The 17,786-nt window shown below is 40.7% G+C and overlaps 2 protein-coding genes across 6 annotated transcripts; one reads left to right on the forward strand and one right to left on the reverse strand.

Moving 5' to 3' along the window:
• The first annotated feature begins 365 nt into the window (after nucleotides 1–365).
• Nucleotides 366–4,299, forward strand: ubxn8 (UBX domain protein 8). 2 transcript variants are annotated; one of them, XM_045716379.2, is made up of 9 exons: nucleotides 366–589; nucleotides 896–1,024; nucleotides 1,815–1,888; nucleotides 1,979–2,101; nucleotides 2,609–2,688; nucleotides 2,719–2,743; nucleotides 3,415–3,456; nucleotides 3,611–3,685; nucleotides 3,860–4,264. In XM_045716379.2, exons 1-9 carry the CDS (start codon nucleotides 505–507, stop codon nucleotides 4,028–4,030), a joined length of 804 nt encoding a protein of 267 aa, XP_045572335.1. In that variant the 5' UTR covers nucleotides 366–504; the 3' UTR covers nucleotides 4,031–4,264. The 2 variants fall into 2 exon arrangements, with proteins under 2 accessions (XP_045572335.1, NP_001134179.1); NM_001140707.2 differs by having other exon boundaries at nucleotides 377–589; nucleotides 2,609–2,743; nucleotides 3,860–4,299.
• A 362-nt stretch (nucleotides 4,300–4,661) lies between these two features.
• Nucleotides 4,662–16,122, reverse strand: ppp2cb (protein phosphatase 2, catalytic subunit, beta isozyme). 4 transcript variants are annotated; one of them, XM_014144329.3, is made up of 8 exons: nucleotides 15,992–16,122; nucleotides 15,192–15,301; nucleotides 12,620–12,829; nucleotides 11,639–11,812; nucleotides 8,125–8,214; nucleotides 7,308–7,469; nucleotides 5,572–5,690; nucleotides 4,662–5,299 (listed from the first exon to the last, which is right to left on the reverse strand). In XM_014144329.3, the coding sequence occupies exons 2-8, from the start codon at nucleotides 15,291–15,293 to the stop codon at nucleotides 5,227–5,229; spliced, it is 930 nt and encodes a 309-aa protein (XP_013999804.1). In that variant the 5' UTR covers nucleotides 15,294–15,301; nucleotides 15,992–16,122; the 3' UTR covers nucleotides 4,662–5,226. The 4 variants fall into 4 exon arrangements, with proteins under 4 accessions (XP_013999804.1, XP_045549536.1, XP_045549538.1 ...); XM_045693580.2 differs by lacking the exon at nucleotides 15,992–16,122 and adding an exon at nucleotides 15,851–15,869; XM_045693582.2 differs by lacking the exon at nucleotides 15,192–15,301 and having other exon boundaries at nucleotides 15,992–16,103.
• Nucleotides 16,123–17,786: the final 1,664 nt, after the last annotated feature.

Here is a 17,786-nt window from a genome sequence, read left to right on the forward strand (position 1 = left end):
ACAGAATGGGCAGAGCCAAGCACGAGCTAGTGAAATCCTATTGGCGCGATCTAGTATTTATTTGCATACTTCCGTTAGGGAACGCCTACTCTGTAGTGCGCGTGTGCAATAACTGAATAAGCCCATGCACTCCTAAACAAAAAACACTTTTGCAAAGGATAAAGGCTACAAAACGCAGTCCACTCTGTTAGATACTAGTTTTGGAAACAGAAAACTGTATGGAGATCAAATGTTTCAGCGACGTGAAAATTAGCAGAACGTCGGACAAAATCCATCTCGCTCCATCTTCTCCCACTGCCGGCTAATGGGCTTCCTCTCATCACCATATTTGGCAGTGAGTGGAACCGCCAACCGGATGCCTCATATTTATACATCCAGTGAAATATCTGGCTCATGGTTCTAGCTATGGTTGAGATATTTACCGCGGAAGTATATTTTAAGAAAAAATATATACAAATAAAAAGACACGCAGTAGAAACGGGATAGCTTGGAGAACGATATAAAATGTCTTCGTCAAAGACATCTTGGCTTTTGGGGACCTTGTTAATATCAATACTTTGTTTTGTTTCTTGGAAACATTCAATAATCGGTAAATTTATTTCTTTTTTACTCTTGCAAGTGTTGGTTAAGCTATGTGCAAGGAGCCCATTGGCTAGATTTGCATCAAGGGGGAGAGGGATTCTGATTTATGTTTGGGGATAAGTAGCTAGTTGAATTGTCATGGTGTTGTCCTTTTATTATGACATTTCTGTCTTAACGTTTGTTTGTACACACAATACTTAACTGTCATAAGTTGATTACAAATATCCACTATCTATTTGAGAAGGTGACGTGTGAGTGTACATTATCTATGCAAGTTATTAATTGCTTATATGTCTATGAATCTCCGTTTTAGATGTGAGAGGTGCCTTTCTATTGGCGGGGCGAGGTCTGTTGCTGTTGGGCCTGTCTACCTTGATTGTGTCATATTTTTATCCACGCCTGAGGTCTTTGTTCTCTTCCAACACCCCATCAACATCTGAATGTAGGTGACTGTCTATCAAAACAGGCAATCCCAATATTACTCATTCAAATTATGCATTCCATTTTGTATAACAGTCGCCAAACCTAGGCCTTTGTTACAGCAGAACTAGCCTTCCGAAACCATTCTTATCCATACAGAGGTTTTTTTTTTGTTGCCTGCATGTGAACTACAATTCCGACGCTGTGTTGACGTTTAGAAACGTCAAAGCAGTTTTTCTAAACATGCCCCTTTCATTTCAGCAATAAATCATTTTTCAAAAAAGACTTACTGTAGGAGTTTTGCACAGAGCCACAGACTGCTCCAGTTGACGAACTACACTTCCTCCCAAGTTACATGCAGGTGTTTGGAGCCCGCTTAGATAGACAATTAGCTCAGGTGGTTTTCTGTCTGTCTTCCACAAACAAGCGGTGAGACATGGTCATATGGGAACCCTATAAAGGTGTGTAGTAATATTTTATTTTAACCTTTATACGTTCCATATATTTCCAAAACTGTACCGCAAGCGATTGCTTTTAATGTTCAGAACGAGCGTTGGAGAAGTTAATGAACAAAACTCCCCCCACCCAAAAGATACTGTCGATATGCGCTAAAGCAGTTAGCGTCTGAATGGTTTACAGGAGCGCCACAAGGTCACCAACACACCTGCTTTAACTCATCTGGGACATCAGTTGATTAGACTAATCAGGTGTTTCACTACTGGCCACTGTTTTTCAACTTCTGATACCAGGCCAACGATTTCTGAAAATTATGAACCAGTTGATGGTTGAATGAAACTATGCACTTCTTCCAGATTCTGAGGATGAGGAGGCAAAACAAAGACAAAAGCAGGCAAGGGAGGAGCTGCAGGAGAAACACAGTAAGAAGGTAATATGGCCTTTCAGCAAAAAAACTAAACAGCACTGCTCTTTTTTTTAACAGAGTAGGCTAATATTTTCCTGTGTGTTTCCCGTTCAGGTCTTCTCTTATCAGGAGTCAGTGCTGAGGCCTCGTCAGGAGTCTTCTATGAGGAAGAAAGAAGAGCGATTCTACCGCATGACGGGAGAGGCCTGGAAGCTGACTGACGGAGAACGGCTTGGGGTGAGAATAACGTCAACTACCAGATACCACCAATGGAATTGGATAAAACATACCACATAACATAGTTGCTGGGTGACTGGATTCTCTGAACACTTCGTCCCGATAGCTAAACAACTGTACATTTTGCGCATGTGTTACTTTGAGTTACGAAATAAGTTGTAGGTTGTTATTCATGGTTAAAACGTGATTGTTTTGCCCCAGTGCAATATGTAGACTAGGCTAAATGCGTTTGGTTTCACACCACAATTAGAATTTAAAAAACGGATCTATTTCAATGGGCCAGGTAAATCTACAAATGAATGAATAAAACATAACTGATATTGTACACTGTTTCAAATTTGCTTGGACCAAATGAACAGTGTTTAGCCCATGGAATGCAGTACTTTCTTCCACTGGGGAGAACAATTGTACACACCTCATACATTTCTAGGCCTTTTGATAGACTTCTATGGACAAGATCCTCAGTGAGGTGTGCCAACTGTAAATGTGTTATTTATGTGGCTACAGGAAGGAGAATCGTTAGGGCAGAGCGCCCAGGAGGATGTTGATGGGACACCCAATCAGGAGGCAGTAAGGAGGAGGAAACTGCCAGAGAGTGCCACCAGACTCCACCCCAAGCCTGAGGTCCCTCTCCAAAAAAGGGTGCGTATACTGAGTGCCTCTATTCAGGAAAGGATATCATTAACAATTTAAATCCGAGGACCTGAAAATGGTTTTATTCCATCCATGGTTAGTGCTATTCAGAATTGGGGCGTCCCTACCCTAAACCATAACCATTTTAAATGTCAACTTCAATGAGGTAAAATCAGAGTTGAGACGTCCCAAGGATTCCAGATAGCACCAACCTTTATTCCATGTCAATTTTCCCTCTATAGTTTATTATTTCACTAAAGCAGAGGGAGTCATTGTTTTGTGTTTAGGCTGGGATTCAATCCAATCACGCTTTGTCAGCTATGCACCTTTTTTTAAAGACGTTCAGAGACCGCACAGTAGGGAAGGGGGATACCTTAGTCAGTTGTACAACTGAATGCCTTCAACTGAGAGGTGCGGGGGGCTGCCTTAATCGACATCCACGTCTTTGGCGCCTGGGGAACAGTGTGTCAACTGCCTCGCTCGGGCAGAATGACAGATTTTTACACTGTCAGCTTGGTGATTCGATCCAGCCACCTTTCGGTAACGTTGCATATGTCGGCTCAATCAGAAAATACCTTTGAAATGGCGCATAGTCGACAAAGCACAATGGGATTGAATCCAGGCCTAAAACCTCAATGGTTTATGTGCTCTTCTGGATTTTTGCTCTCTGGATTGAAAAGGTGGTCGTTTTACCAGAGGAGCCAGCAGAGGATGCTGAAGGGGTATGTATTATAATATTGACACTTTTGTCCCATGGAGTGTTTTGCTCTTACATCTGTTACACTATGAAATTAAGACACGTTTACACTCTAATCAATGATTGGCAGAAGGTGGTCAGTGTGTACGGCAAGGTTTCTCTTGACCTTCCTTTGATAGGTTGTACGGGTGGCTTTGAGATGCCCAAGTGGAAGAACAATTCACAGAAGATTCCTGAAATCCGACAGCTCCTCGGTGAGAATAAATGAGCTTCCCCTTATATATTCATCTCTCACTCAAACTTTTATAAACATGGCCACAATCCTATTCAATAAGATATTGAAAATGTTTTATAAAAGTCACACTTAACATCCCAAAAGATGCTTACGAAGATTGTACTGTTTTGATTTAAAAACCCTTGTTCTGTAGGTTCTTTTGGACTGGTTGCTGAAAACAGGATATCACCCTGCAGTCTACACATTATGCACCGCCTACCGCAGACAACCCTTGGTCATTGGGAAAGACATAAGCATGGGGGATGCAGGCATTTTAACACACACAGTATTACATGTGGAAGAGAAAGATTCCTCCACGACCTGAGGAAAAAGCATCAGTTCCATGCCATTTGAAAATAAAAATATGGGCAACTGGTTGCAGGATCATGGAAGGCGTCAGAACAGCAAATCCTTGACAACCCTTTCAGACAAGGAAACTAAGTCCATATTGCATGAATTGTCAATGTCAGAACCAAGTATACAACCGTAGTGTACTCCTTTCATGCTCAGTTGTATGAATCTGTTTCCCAAGTTTTATTAAAACATATTGCTACACGTATGAGTGGACAATGTCGAGTAAGGTGAAGTTATAAATTGTTGGGTTGTAATTTGAAATACTTGCTACACCAGAAGTTAATGGTCATGTAGGAGGAATGTATATGGTGGGGTCAAGGGAGGTCGTTTAAGAGCCAGGGGCTTGGAATGTTACTAAGGGAAAAGGCAATCGCATGGTTGTGGATTAGTGCGGAATGGGAGCAGAGGTCAAGTCACATGAAGGAACAGTATTACCCACAACTTCCTGCCTAGCAACAAAGATGTTTTGATGAAAGGAGAGTATAAATACTTGGTGGGAACAGCCATTGGGTGAAAACTTGGTTTGAGTTTTCCTAGTATGTTTTAACTCAGAACCTAACAATAATGATTGGACTTGATTGAAAATATCAGTAAGAGTCAGATTGTTTAGGATTAAAAGTACTTTAGTTCAAATACATCAAAGAGGCAATCACTGACAAATATACAGAGGGCAGTAAACGCAAACGAGTAGGAGAAAGCAGGTAGGTCTATTGACATGAAAGCATACAATCCCAAAGAGGAAGAGGCATCTCCCTCAATTTTAAGCATCCATTCCCCAATAGTGTGGTGAAGGCTAGGGATGTAAGCGTGTGCATTTGTATAAAATACTGTAAATAATTCACATGCCCGGCCAACGGAAATTGTATATTTGTCCAGTGATGTTTGGGTGGGGAAAGGAGAGTAGTCACATTTGTTTGCGTAATGTACAGTCCATGGAAGAAAAAGGAACATTACGATCAATAGTATAGAGCAGGCAATTGCACTAAAGGCTAAAACAGGACACTGTGTTGCAGTACTGAGACACAGGGCAATGTGTATTATTGTAATGTGTACTAAATGCTTATATGGCACATTTTGGTCCATGTTAGTGCTTTAATGTTGGTAACAGGTCATATGCACACAGGTTTTTTTTGGGTGGGGGGGGGTTGTCGTTTGCTGTAGAGGCATTTATAAGAAGTAGTCGGGGGTACGGCGGGTGACGTGGGGCTCTCCGCGTCGAGGTGCAGGGTCGAACTGAAGGCTGGAGGAAGACAGGAAATGCAACATTAGGATGACTCCAATTGGGACCATTTACAGACTAATGGTCAATGGAACCTATAACTGAATTTATGCCAGTTGTGAAGATACGTTTTTGGTGCTGAATATAGAAGTTCCAATTAGGGACAATGAGCGTTACTTTGAAGTGCACATGCTACTGCATTCTATTTGTTCTCAGTAACACTCAATTTGAGTTCCCTTGGTCTTAGACTCAAAGTTATAACATCTACTCCAGATAACCTCAATGTCACTTACAAAGAATATTTCAGAGTGTCGTCCAGTTCCATGATGGCAGCTTGGTTGCCACAGCGATAGCAGTAGTTTGGCGCACTGAAGATGGTGACAACATTTCGGTCATGACACCAGTTGTAGCCCTGGAAAATGGCAACCCGCACGTTAGTACATACAGACCATTTAGTTGAAATGATCAATTTAAAAGTAAACTGAACCTCATGTCACTTATTCAAAATCATTAGTCAAAACTCTTACAAGAAGATAAATTCAGACCGTTACAAAGCATTTCCAACTCTATATTCTCATCCTTGGATTCTTATGCAGAGTGACTGAGCCAAATTAACTCCCATACTTCACCCTATTACCTACATAGTCCAAGAACATTTTACTAGTGCACTTTATGGGGAAGAGGGCACCATTTTGGACACAGACCTAATCTCAAAGCACAGGCTGCCCCCTTTAACGGTATTTTTTTACACTACCAAATCTCTATTTTTGATGTTAATGGCATGTTATAGAAGGGTCCAGGCACCTTGTTTGTGAATTCCACTTTTTGGGGGGGGGGGGGGGGGGGGTAATATGGGGGCTATGAAAAACACGAACCATGGCTCCAAAAACACCTAAATAGTGTAGGTCCTTTTGGAAGCTCTCAGTATAATGATGCAGCTCTTTAAATGTTTTACATGAAATTGTGTCATTCCGAACTTTCGCCGCAACGTTATATTCCATTTTGTTGCGACTCAAGCGATACCTATCCGTCCGTTCTAGAGGTAATTGCCAAAATAAAGGAAACACTTGAGTAAATGAGGGATAAGTATATAGAAAACATAGGATGCTTCCACACAGGAAGTTCCAGACATTTGTAGAATCCATGACAAGGCGCTGGTGGTTTGTGGTGGCCCAACGCCCCATTAGGACATGTTGGCATTTCCTTTATTTTGGCAGTTACCTGTAGCAGCTGGCTACATGTAGAATGGAACAGCTGGATAGGGGAAACGGCTTGGGTCACACAAAAGGGAATACAGGGTTGGGCTAAAGTTAAGAATGACAATTCCATGTGTACAACATCACTACCATCACCTGCATCACTATACTGAGAGCTTTGCCGTTTCTAAAAGGACACATTTAGGTGTTTTTGGCACCTTGGTTCATGTTTTTTCAGGGCCCCCATACTACACAACAAGGATGAGGAAGTGATTTGCTGTTTGGGGTAAGTTTCTAAAAAAAAAAAAAAAAGTAATCACAAAAAGGTGCCTGAACCCTTTTATAACATGCAATTTACATCAAAAATAGAGATTTGGTTGTAAAAAAATAACTTGTCCTTTTAAGCTGGAAGTGGGTAAAACTATAAATATAAAACGCTGTACACAAGGCTCTTGAATTATTGATTCCGGTTCAACTCTAGCACAGCAGCTTCCAGCTGAATCATCTACGGAAACATGGAGACTAGCTCTATCCTTACAGTCTTATCTGACCTTTAGGTTCCATGAACAAAATGGAAGTACCACAACATTTGAAATATTCAGAAATTGGCCTTTTCCATTGTAGAATTGAAATTCTATGCTCCCCGCCAAAAATATACTATAACTTTATTTTCCATTTACATGGAAGTCCATTAATTCATGTAAATAACAGGTAAACATGTTACTACCAGAATCACTGTAGTTGCGCCACATGCTTTAATACTAACTACGTCAACCAAGTATATAAACAAACTTAGCATAAACATTAACTGCCTAGACTAAAAATGGGGTTACCTCCATGACAAGTTGGTGGGCACGGGACACAAGGGTAAGACCGTTGGCATGATTGAAGGTTTCCGAGATGTCCTGCCCAAAGGTGTAGCCGGCACCTCGGGGGGAGATGCCCCAGCCCCCACGGTCATCTGGGTCTGACCACAGCAGGTCACACATGGGCCCCTGAAACAAACACACATGATTAACAAAAGCAGCCCTCAATGACAATGACACATGGGGATTATGACCTCATTCCTGAAACACATTAACAAAAGCAGCCCTCAATGACACAGGGATTATGACCTCATTTAGCATGGCTTGAACACAGAGCCTAATACATGATGTAATTCTATGGGCAGTAGGATTGCAAAGGAGGGGAATATTCATCATAAGACCACAGCCCTCAATGACAATGATGCATTGGAAAGGTGACAACCTGAATGGCCTACCTCTTGAGCAGAGACCAGGGCTATGTTCATTAGGGCCCACCGTAGCAAAACAGATGAGAAAACGGAAAGAAGCATTTCTAATTGGACAAGTCCAGTTACATCTTTCCCGTTTTACTCAGTTTGGTGCCTACTGAACATGACCCGGCTTGGCTCCAACACTGGTAGGTCAACATGACCCAGGGCATGGCTCTGGGTCAACACAACATCATGACAACACGACCCAGGGCTTGGCTCTAATACTGGCAGGTCAACACGAACTCATGACAATACCACTACCTCATACCATCTGATAGCCCCTCTCTCTGCTTACAGATAGCTAGTATCCAGCCCCTACTGTATGTGTCGTTGACAGGGCTGACTACTAACGTCCTCTGGCAGGCAGCACTGACCTCGTGTGGAACCTCCTGCAGGCGATCCAGGGCCCGGATGTGATCCAGTGTGTCTATGGAGGGGGAGAGGCCACCGTGCAGACAGAAGATCTGAGGCAGAGGAGGAAACAAGAGTATAGATGTTGATTTACACTTACGTGACAAGTTGCTCCGGATAAGAGTGTTTGCTAAATGACAAATGTTAATGTAGCCTAAATATAAATTACGAGTTACAAATACACATTTTGGACATAGATTGAAGGTTGTGATTAAGTTCAAAAGGAAGCCTAGCTACCGAATTACACTACCGTTCAAAAGTTGAGACACTTACAAATGTCCTTGTTTTTGAAAGGAAAACATTTGTCCATTAAAATGCAACATGCAACAATGTTGATGACAACAATGCTGTTTTCACTTTGCTTCTTAATATAAATCCACAAGTGTTCTATAATGACACTATTAGTTTGTGTTTCTTTCATCAGCAAACTAGCTTGTCTTTTCTTAGCAAGTTGCCTTAAAATCAGTTGCGATGCTTGTTAGCCGCTAATGCTAATTGCTAGCTAGCTAATAAATGTACTGAGTAAGAGAAAACATAGCTAGCTAAAACAGCCTGATAATACCAGTGATGGTGTAGACCTAAATCAGCATGTTGTTTGATTTAGAAGATACTGTTGCACAAAGAGGAATATGCAAAGCTAGAATATGTTAGCTGCATGAAGTAGCCAAGAGAAAACATGCAATGTTGCCAAAGCTTATAGGGTCCCCTAGGAAACACTTTAGTTCCTACCCTGTCACAATAACTCCTCCTTGGCATTTTAATTAGTTGTCATCTCAAAACACTATTCAAAGTGCCCACTATATATTCTAACTATAGAATTAGAATAGTCATTCTATTTCCATGATTCCAACAGTTTTGCTCTAATTCGCAAGTCAAATCGCAATTGCAACATTTAGTTAAAAATAAGCCCTAGATTATTTGCCTATATCGAGCCCTACGTGGCAGTGTGGAAATTCTCTCAATTGAGCAGTGGTGTAAAGTACTCAACTTTTTTTGGTTGGCAGAGTTGTAAAGAAAAAGCCATATCTCAGACTGGCCAATACAAAGAAAAGATTAAGATGGGCAAAAGAACACAGACACTGGACAGAGGGACTCTGCCAGCATCCCGGAGTCGCCTCTTCACTGTTGACGTTGAGACTGGTGTTTTGCGGGTACTATTTAATGAAACTGACAGATGAGGACTTGAGGCGTCTGTTTCTCAAACTAGACACTAATGTACTTGTCCTCTTGCTCAGTTGGGCACCGGGGCCTCCCACTCTTTCTATACTGGTTAGGGCCAGTTTGCGTTGTTCTGTGAAGGGAGCAGTACACAGCGCTGTAAGAGATCTTGAGTTTCTTGGCAATTTCTCGCATGGAATAGCCTTCATTTCTCAGAACAATAGACTGACGAGTTTCAGAAGAAAAGTCTTTATTTCTGTCCATTTTGAGCCTGTAATCAAACCCACAATGCTGATGCTCCAGATATTCAACTAGTCGAAAGAAGTCCAGTTTTATTGCTTATTTAAATCAGACTGTTTTCAGCTGTGCTAACATAATTGCAAAGGGGTTTTCAAATGACCAATTAGCCTTTTAAAATGATAAAACTTGGATTAGCTAACACAAGGTGCCATTGCAACACAGGAGTGATGGTTGCTGATAACGGGCCTCTGTACGCCCATGTAGATATTCCAATAAAAAAAATCTGCCGTTTCCAGCTACTATAGTAATTTACAATATTAACAATGTCTACACTATTTGATAAATTTGATGTTATTTTAATGGACAAAAAAAGTGAATTTCTTTCAAAAACAAGGACATTTCTAAGTGACCCCAAACTTTTGAACAGTAGTGTAATTCGGTAGCTAGGCTTCCGTTGAACTTATTCACAACCTTCAATCTGTGTCCCCCAAATGCCACCATATTCTATACATAATGCACTACTTTTGACCAGAAGCTTTGTCAAAAGTAGTTAACTTTAATAACCTGTTGGGGCTAGGGGGCAGTATTTGCACGGCTGGATAAAAAAATGTACCCGATTTAATCTGGTTACTAATCCTACCCAGTAACTAGAATATGCATATACTTATTATATATGGATAGAAAACACCCTAAATTTTCTAAAACTGTTTGAATGGTGTCTGTGAGTATAACAGAACTCATTTGGCAGGCAAAACCCTGAGACATTTTCTGACAGGAAGTGGATACCTGATGTGTTGTATTACCTTTAAACCTATGCCATTGAAAAACACAGGGGCTGAGGAATATTTTGGCACTTCCTATTGCTTCCACTAGATGTCACCAGCCTTTACAAAGTGTTTTGAGTCTTCTGGAGGGAGATCTGACCGAACAAGAGCCATGGAACGATGATGGCCCATTAGACACCTGGCGCGCGAGTTCATGTTGGGTACCCTCGTTCCAATACGTTATAAAAGAGGATGCATTCGTCCACCTTGAATATTATTCATGTTCTGGTTAAAAAAGGCCCTAATGATTTATGCTATACAACGTTTGACATGTTTGAACGAACGTAAATATATTTTTTCCCCTCGTTCATGAAGTGAAGTCCGGCGGGCTTAGATCATGTGCAAACAAGACGGAGATTTTTGGACATAAATGATGAGCTTTTTTGAACAAAACTACATTCGTTATGGATCTGTGATACCTGGAAGTGACATCTGATGAAGAGAATCAAAGGTAATGGATTATTTACATAGTATTTTCGATTTTAGATCTCCCCAACATGACGTCTAGTCTGTATCGCAACGCGTATTTTTCTGGGGCAGTGCTCAGATTATTGCAAAGTGTGATTTCCCAGTAAGGTTATTTTTAAATCTGGCAAGTTGATTGCGTTCAAGAGATGTAAATCTATAATTCTTTAAATGACAATATAATATTTTACCAATGTTTTCTAATTTTAATTATTTAATTTGTGGCGCTGACTTGACTGCCGGTTATTGGAGGGAAACGATTTCCTCAACATCAATGCCATAGTAAAACGCTGTTTTTGGATATAAATATGAACTTGATAGAACTAAAAATGCATGCATTGTCTAACATAATGTCCTAGGAGTGTCATCTGATGGAGATTGTAAAAGGTTAGTGCATCATTTTAGCTGGTTTTATGGTTTTGGTGACCCTGTCTTTGAATTGACAAAACATTACACACAACTCTTGTAAATGTACTGTCCTAACATACTCTAAATTTATGCTTTCGCCGTAAAACCTTTTTGAAATCGTAAAACGTGGTTAGATTAAGGAGATGTTTATCTTTCAAAGGGTGTAAAATAGTTGTATGTTTGAAAAATTTGAATTTTGACATTTATTTGGATTCAAATTTGCCGCTCTTGAAATGCACCTGCTGTTGATGGAGTGCACCACGGGTGGGACGCTTGCGTCCCACCTAGCCCATAGAGGTTAAGGGAATAGAGTGCCATGAGGGATGCACCCCCATTACATAAAGTAAGGCCACGTCATGCACTTTTAAAGCACTTGTGTTACCTGTTCGTCGACCAGGGCCGTCAGGGGAAGATAATCGAAGAGGTCTGTGAAGTATTTCCACACGTTGGCGTTGCCGTACTTCCTCAAGCACTCGTCGTAGAAGCCATACACCTGTGTGATCTGCCTGCTCTCATGGTTCCCCCGCAGTATCGTGATGCGTTTTGGGTAACGGACCTGGGGAGCGAGACAGTCGTAATTGAGTTTGGTTCCAAATGCACCAGGCCTAAATAACTTGATTGATGAAAAAATGCCCGAATTCCTTTGTAAAGCACAGTGCCACCATTTGAAAACTAAACTGCACTGTATTCAAAACTACTTCTCTTCTACTTAACGCCATTTAAAAATAATGCATTTTACACCACACTTGACTAATAAGTGATCCTGTTATAGCATATAAATTTACAAATAAGTTATTCCAATAAATCTGTTGTCCTTAGATAAGATGTCCCCCAGATACTTCGAAAGTCACAGCTGACGTTTGAGATGAGCTCAATGAATCCAATTCGACCCACTATGTTAACAGCCGTGAGGGGAGTGACACATTGGTTATGAATGTAAACTGTCCCACTTTTAGCTTGTAAGCATTACCGGCTGAGCCCTGGAATACATCGAGTCTACAGAAAAATAAAAACACTTCAGCGACCTACTTCAGTTTGCATATTATCTTTGGCTTGCATACATTGACTCCTGAATACCACCAGCTCCCACACTTCAAGAGCTAGCCTACATCCTCAGATCTAGTCAAACTTGATTGGTCCTTGACTTTCTTCAGGGCACAGTTGGGAGTTCAAAATATATTGAGCATACGAGAATGACATGTCCCTGGTTAAGAAAAACTGGTGCTGGGCAAAAAATATACTGTAGATGTATTTATCTGGGTCCCATCTCTTTTTCAGTAATTTATTATGGCAAGACAAACCTTATACCAGCAACTGAAATACTGTGGTTTCAGCCCATTCATCAAGTTCAGAATTCACTTGCCTTAAGTGCGACCAGCAGTGAGACTGTTTCCACTGAGTAGTAGCCTCTGTCTACATAGTCCCCCATGAACAGGTAGTTGGTGTCGGGTGACTTGCCCCCAATTCTGAACAGCTCCATGAGGTCGTGGAACTGGCCATGCACATCTCCGCACACCGTGACGGGACAGCGCACCTCCTGCACATTGGACTCCTTGGTAAGGATCTCTTTAGCCTGGAGAGGGGAACAAAACAAGTGCATTACAGAAAACATCAGTGACTGGTGTATCCACATTTACCTCCTTACTTCATTTGCACACACTGTATACAGATTTTTCTATTGTGTTATTGACTGTACGTTTGTTTATCCCATGTGTAACTCTGTCGTTTTTTGGTCGCACTGCTTTGCTTTGGCCAGGTCGCAGTTGTAAATGAGAACTTGTTCTCAACTGGCCTACCTGGTTAAATAAAGGTTAAATAAAAATAAAAAAAGGTTAACAATTATTCATGAGGGTGAATGAAAGACAAGTATTGTATGTGTTGTTTAAATGATGTACGATACATCAGAACACTAGATAGGAAAGCAGCCTCATTTCTTTAACTTCAAGGGTGTTGTAGCTTCCCCTGCCCGAAACACCATTTGCTGTGAAAGCTGCCCCATTATCACCATGGAAACAATACGAGTGTCTCTCCATGGAGACTTCTCTGCAGCACAGCCCTATCCCTCTTTAATATGAAGAAGACAATGTAAATTCATCAGCAAAACTTTCCCTCTCGCTAAAGAAAACATCCACATGCAATTGTGTCATAACATCATCTCAACAAGAATATGAATGACCAATGAAAATGGACTGGGTAGGTGGTGCATTAAACTAAATTTAGCTTGTTGCACATACTGTATTTCAACTATACAATGCAAAGTATGGATCGTCAAACTGGGAAATTATTTTATGGTCTGCAACTCACATTTGTTTGGTGCAAAGGGTTCTCCAACGAAACAGTGAGATGTTTGTTGCATTTCAAAATCAGGCAGACTCATGTTCTGCACTGTGTGAGGAAAAATATAATTGTTGCGATTGTGATCTCAAATGGTTCCATCCTAAATGGAATCTTCTATTTCTCCAGGGCCTGCATATCTAGCAACATCAACGACATCACATGGGGATAGTCATAGATTGCAAGCCAGTTCGATCAGGGATAGGAAACTGATGGGGAGGGGAAACAAAAAAAATCTGAACTCATGAGGGGCCACAGTTGCTTGAGGGTCTACATACCCACCTGCAATTCTACACATTTTTCCATAGGCTGGTATCTCAGTGAGACTGACTTACAAAATCATGTTGGTAATTTGACCATGACCACTAAAATGTAGATAGCTGGCCGCTAGACTAATTAACCAACCTAAAAAATGTTAGCCGATGAGCTAATTGAGTGACTGGCATAACAACAAAAAACACTGCTTATGTAGTTTCGAAACTGCACTTTGTGTATTCTACAATTCTAACTTGCAACCCTAAGTGGGGGGAGGATAACTGAGCCAAAGGCCTTCATCCCGGAGTTAAATATTTGTAGCATTTGGGTACGGTTAGCTACTCGGTGGTCGCCGTAACTATCAACCCTATGAACGAGCTACTAACATGTATAAGCCAAAGTTTATAGCTAACGTACTGTTTTTAAGTCCTAACTTAAGTACAAGGCAGTAATATTTGCTTCAATTCGATCGAATTAAATAGCTATGCATTTCCAGACACTATTTGCAGAAAAAAACTTTGCTAACTAGTTAGCAGTAACGTCAATAAGCGGAGATACACACTGGTTGGCTAACGTTCATGGTGGCACATAGCTAACGTTCATGGTGGCACATAGCTAACGTTCATGGTGGCACATAGCTAACGTTCATGGTGGCACATAGCTAACGTTCATGGTGGCACATAGCTAACGTTCATGGTGGCACATAGCTAACGTTCATGGTGGCACATAGCTAACGTTAACACTAACGCGCTGTTAGCTAGCTAGCTACGTTAGCATGAGACAACGGGCAACATTATTGGCAACAATAACTAGCTAACGTTACATGTTTTCTATAACATTGGCAAATAAATTATAAACCTAGATAGTTGAGAAGTTAACAGTAACGTTTAGTTAACTGGTTAACTACTTATGTTGTGTAAGTCGTGAAAGTTATTAACGTTAGTTAGCCATCCAACTAGCTTGTTATGGTACAAGTTAGGTAATATATACACGTCTCCTATGGGGAGGGAAACAAAAAAAATCTGAACTCATGAGGGTCTACATAACCACCTGCAATTCTACACATTTTTCCACAGGGTGGTATCTGATATATATATTACCTAAGTCACATTAGCGAATAACGAGATGTGGAAATGGATCATAAAGACTTCGGATCAAAATTGTGTATTTGCCTAGTTAGTTACTAACTAACCACCACGGAATGTAGAGGAAACATTGGTTAGTCGTCGACGCTAACTTGCTAGCTAGATTTCCGCGGCTGAAAACATGTTATCGGTGAGAAGTTAACTAAAAGTAACTTAGAGAGAACATCGCTAGCTAACATGTCTTCAGTTGGGTGTGCTTACCTTTTCGCATAGCGTTCGCACTTGATTCTCCGACAATTGCTTGCATTCATTCAGTTGCTCGACCCACTGATCCAATTCCTTTGTAAATACTTTATCGTCCATTTTGAAAACTGTTCAGATAGCAAAAAAAACAGGCTATGGTGAAGTAATGAAACAACCGTTATTTCTCTCAAATTCGACGCAACTCAAAACGACGGCTGGGTTAATAGAACGCTGCGCAGCACTCTAACGTTACCTATATACCTATAATCAACGAGCCAATCTATGATTATTATTGGTACCGTCAATACAACGCTAATGTTTCCGTTATTTTTATGGCCCACTTATAAACCATATGGTGCGGCAGGGACGTCCCTGTTTTCTCGGCACTGCGAGCGATGTCTTTCGGTCGCTAGCTCCCTGTCGCCCCCGACCTTCCAAAGGAAACTCGCTGTGTAATGGCCGCTCGGATCGACGTCATCACACTGGTATTTCTAGAACGATGGAGGAGGTGAACGCGTGTGCGCCGCCTTGAGGACAAGACGATTCGCCAGACAAGACAGGACAGATGGCTACCGCCAAATACTGCAATAGGAAGAATATAATATGAGAAACATAAAATAAAAGAGATGCATGATATGGAGAATAGATTAAGCAGGCTATAGTCTTGGGGCATGTACCGTTTACTAGCGTTGGGTTAGTAATCGTAGAGTCTCTGGTTCAACTCCCGGAGCCGACAAGGTCCATAGTTGTCTCAGGGGAGTTGGGATATGCAAAAACACATTCCCATTACACACAACAAGACGAATACAAGCACCCACCAAATTCGTATTACCAGGGTTAAAGCCTGTCCTGTGCCAAGTGGTTCTTTTGCGTGGCAGAAGAGTGCATTAGCCAAGCAGAAGTCTATAGCCAATGGCTCAGGGAGCCAACGCATTAATGCAACTTTTCAGGTATTAGGCAAGGTTATTACACAAGCGTGGTTACCCAACCTCCGTTACACTTCGCCCCCTCTGACCTTGCAGAGATCCAGATCAAGGCACCGATGTGACTCAACATTTGGCGCTGTCAATGGGGCAGGTAAAGTAATCAGCAGAGCTAGATGTGGGCTGTATTTGTTTCTACATTTTCTGACCAGTGTTTCAAAGTCTCATCTGTCAACCACACAGGAAGAGTTTTTTCTTTTGGGGATGCTGCATGTTCCGTCAGTTTTCACACCTCTGTAAGGCAAGAGAGACCATTAGATTAAAAAACATTTAGTTCAGAATGGTACATACACATTACCAGGCAAGTCCTTTTTTCTATATTTACAACTTTCCCTTGGGAAACAACTACCGAACCGTCCAATGATGGGATTTCTAAATAAATGATCTGGGCTCCCGAAAGGACTGAGCTCTATAATATATTCTGAGTTAGCCATTATTTAACAAGTATGGTCCGCAGAACTATTGAATCTGAGCAACCCTTTAACTGGAACATAATATGATGGGGACTGAGGGAGGAAATGGGTTGGAGTCATCTTTGTATGCATTTCTTTAATTGTTTTTGTAGCCCCCCCCCCCCAGAAAAAAAAATACAAAAATAAATAGAAAGTTGGTTAAAACAGTTACAAATTAGTTCAGATGACAGATAATTGCACCTTTCTAATGAATTATATTAAAAAGTTTTGTTTAACAACATATTTAACAAATATTACTTATTTTAAGGTTGGTGTTGCTGTGATGCACAAATGGCAGCCACATTTAATGGATTTGTACAAATATATTTTATTTGTCAGTAAACCTACACACAAAAAATAATTCTGCTGGGGAAATAGTTATTAAGGGTTAAGTTTGCCAATGTGACACTTGATTACAAAACAAAGCCTCAAGCAGTAGCCTAAACATGACAAGCACACAAAAATCCTGAGTAAAGCAAACAAGCTAATAACCAAAAGCGGTCTTTAAAATTCAACAAAACACTTAAATAATATTATTTACAATTCGATATTACAAAATAACAATATAATCCACTTTGAGGAATAAGTTAACAACACTTTATACAATTCATTTTGGTCAGAAAATAAGACTTTCAATCAGATATTGCTTATCAGCAATTGACAACGTGTTTGATATTATATACAAAAGAAATAGTTACAACAACAACAAAAAAGTACAACAAACACGAAACAAATTAAATTAACTTAAAATAGTGAATTCAACATGAAATAAATTAACTCAAATCCTTTTGTTTCCAACTCCCCGTTGAGTTCCTTATTTTTTGACGGATATTTGTTTCCTGATCCAGTTCAGTATTTAAACACGGAAACACCAGCACTTCCTTATTTTCTAAAGGTCCTTATTTGCTTTATAAACCTGTTCCATAAAAGTTGATAAAGAAGCAGCACTACTCTACATAGGGAGGCAATCTCCCTCTGTTGTCAAGAGTTGCTGTGGATAATTCAGGATTGGCAGTGGAATAGGTCTGACCATTCAGGAGGAAAAATGGGTAATTTATAGGAAGGGGCTCACATATGGGAGGGAAATTATTTGTAGTGGTAGCGAGAGCTGGGAGGGAGTGCAGAGATTGTTGTGCTGTATTTCCTGCTGGTACAGATGGAGGAGAAGAAGGCAGACT

Source organism: Salmo salar, chromosome 01 (assembly GCF_965601325.2).
Source record: "Salmo salar chromosome 01, fSalSal1, whole genome shotgun sequence".
NCBI classification, from domain to species: Eukaryota; Metazoa; Chordata; class Actinopteri; order Salmoniformes; family Salmonidae; genus Salmo; species Salmo salar.

What these genes read in the sequence shown, in the direction of transcription:
- ubxn8 (NM_001140707.2), top strand. Translation starts at nt 505, where the DNA reads ATGTCTTCGTCAAAGACATCTTGGCTTTTGGGGACCTTGTTAATATCA. An exon ending in AGGAGAAACACAGTAAGAAG is followed by an intron (nt 1,889 to 1,978) that starts GTAATATGGCCT and finishes TTTCCCGTTCAG; the next exon opens with GTCTTCTCTTATCAGGAGTC. An exon ending in AGGTCCCTCTCCAAAAAAGG is followed by an intron (nt 2,744 to 3,414) that starts GTGCGTATACTG and finishes TGGATTGAAAAG; the next exon opens with GTGGTCGTTTTACCAGAGGA.
- ppp2cb (XM_014144329.3), bottom strand. Translation starts at nt 15,293, where the DNA reads ATGGACGATAAAGTATTTACAAAGGAATTGGATCAGTGGGTCGAGCAA. An exon ending in CGGCCCTGGTCGACGAACAG is followed by an intron (nt 8,215 to 11,638) that starts GTAACACAAGTG and finishes CCTCTGCCTCAG; the next exon opens with ATCTTCTGTCTGCACGGTGG. An exon ending in GACACTCTGAAATATTCTTT is followed by an intron (nt 5,300 to 5,571) that starts GTAAGTGACATT and finishes GTCTTCCTCCAG; the next exon opens with CCTTCAGTTCGACCCTGCAC.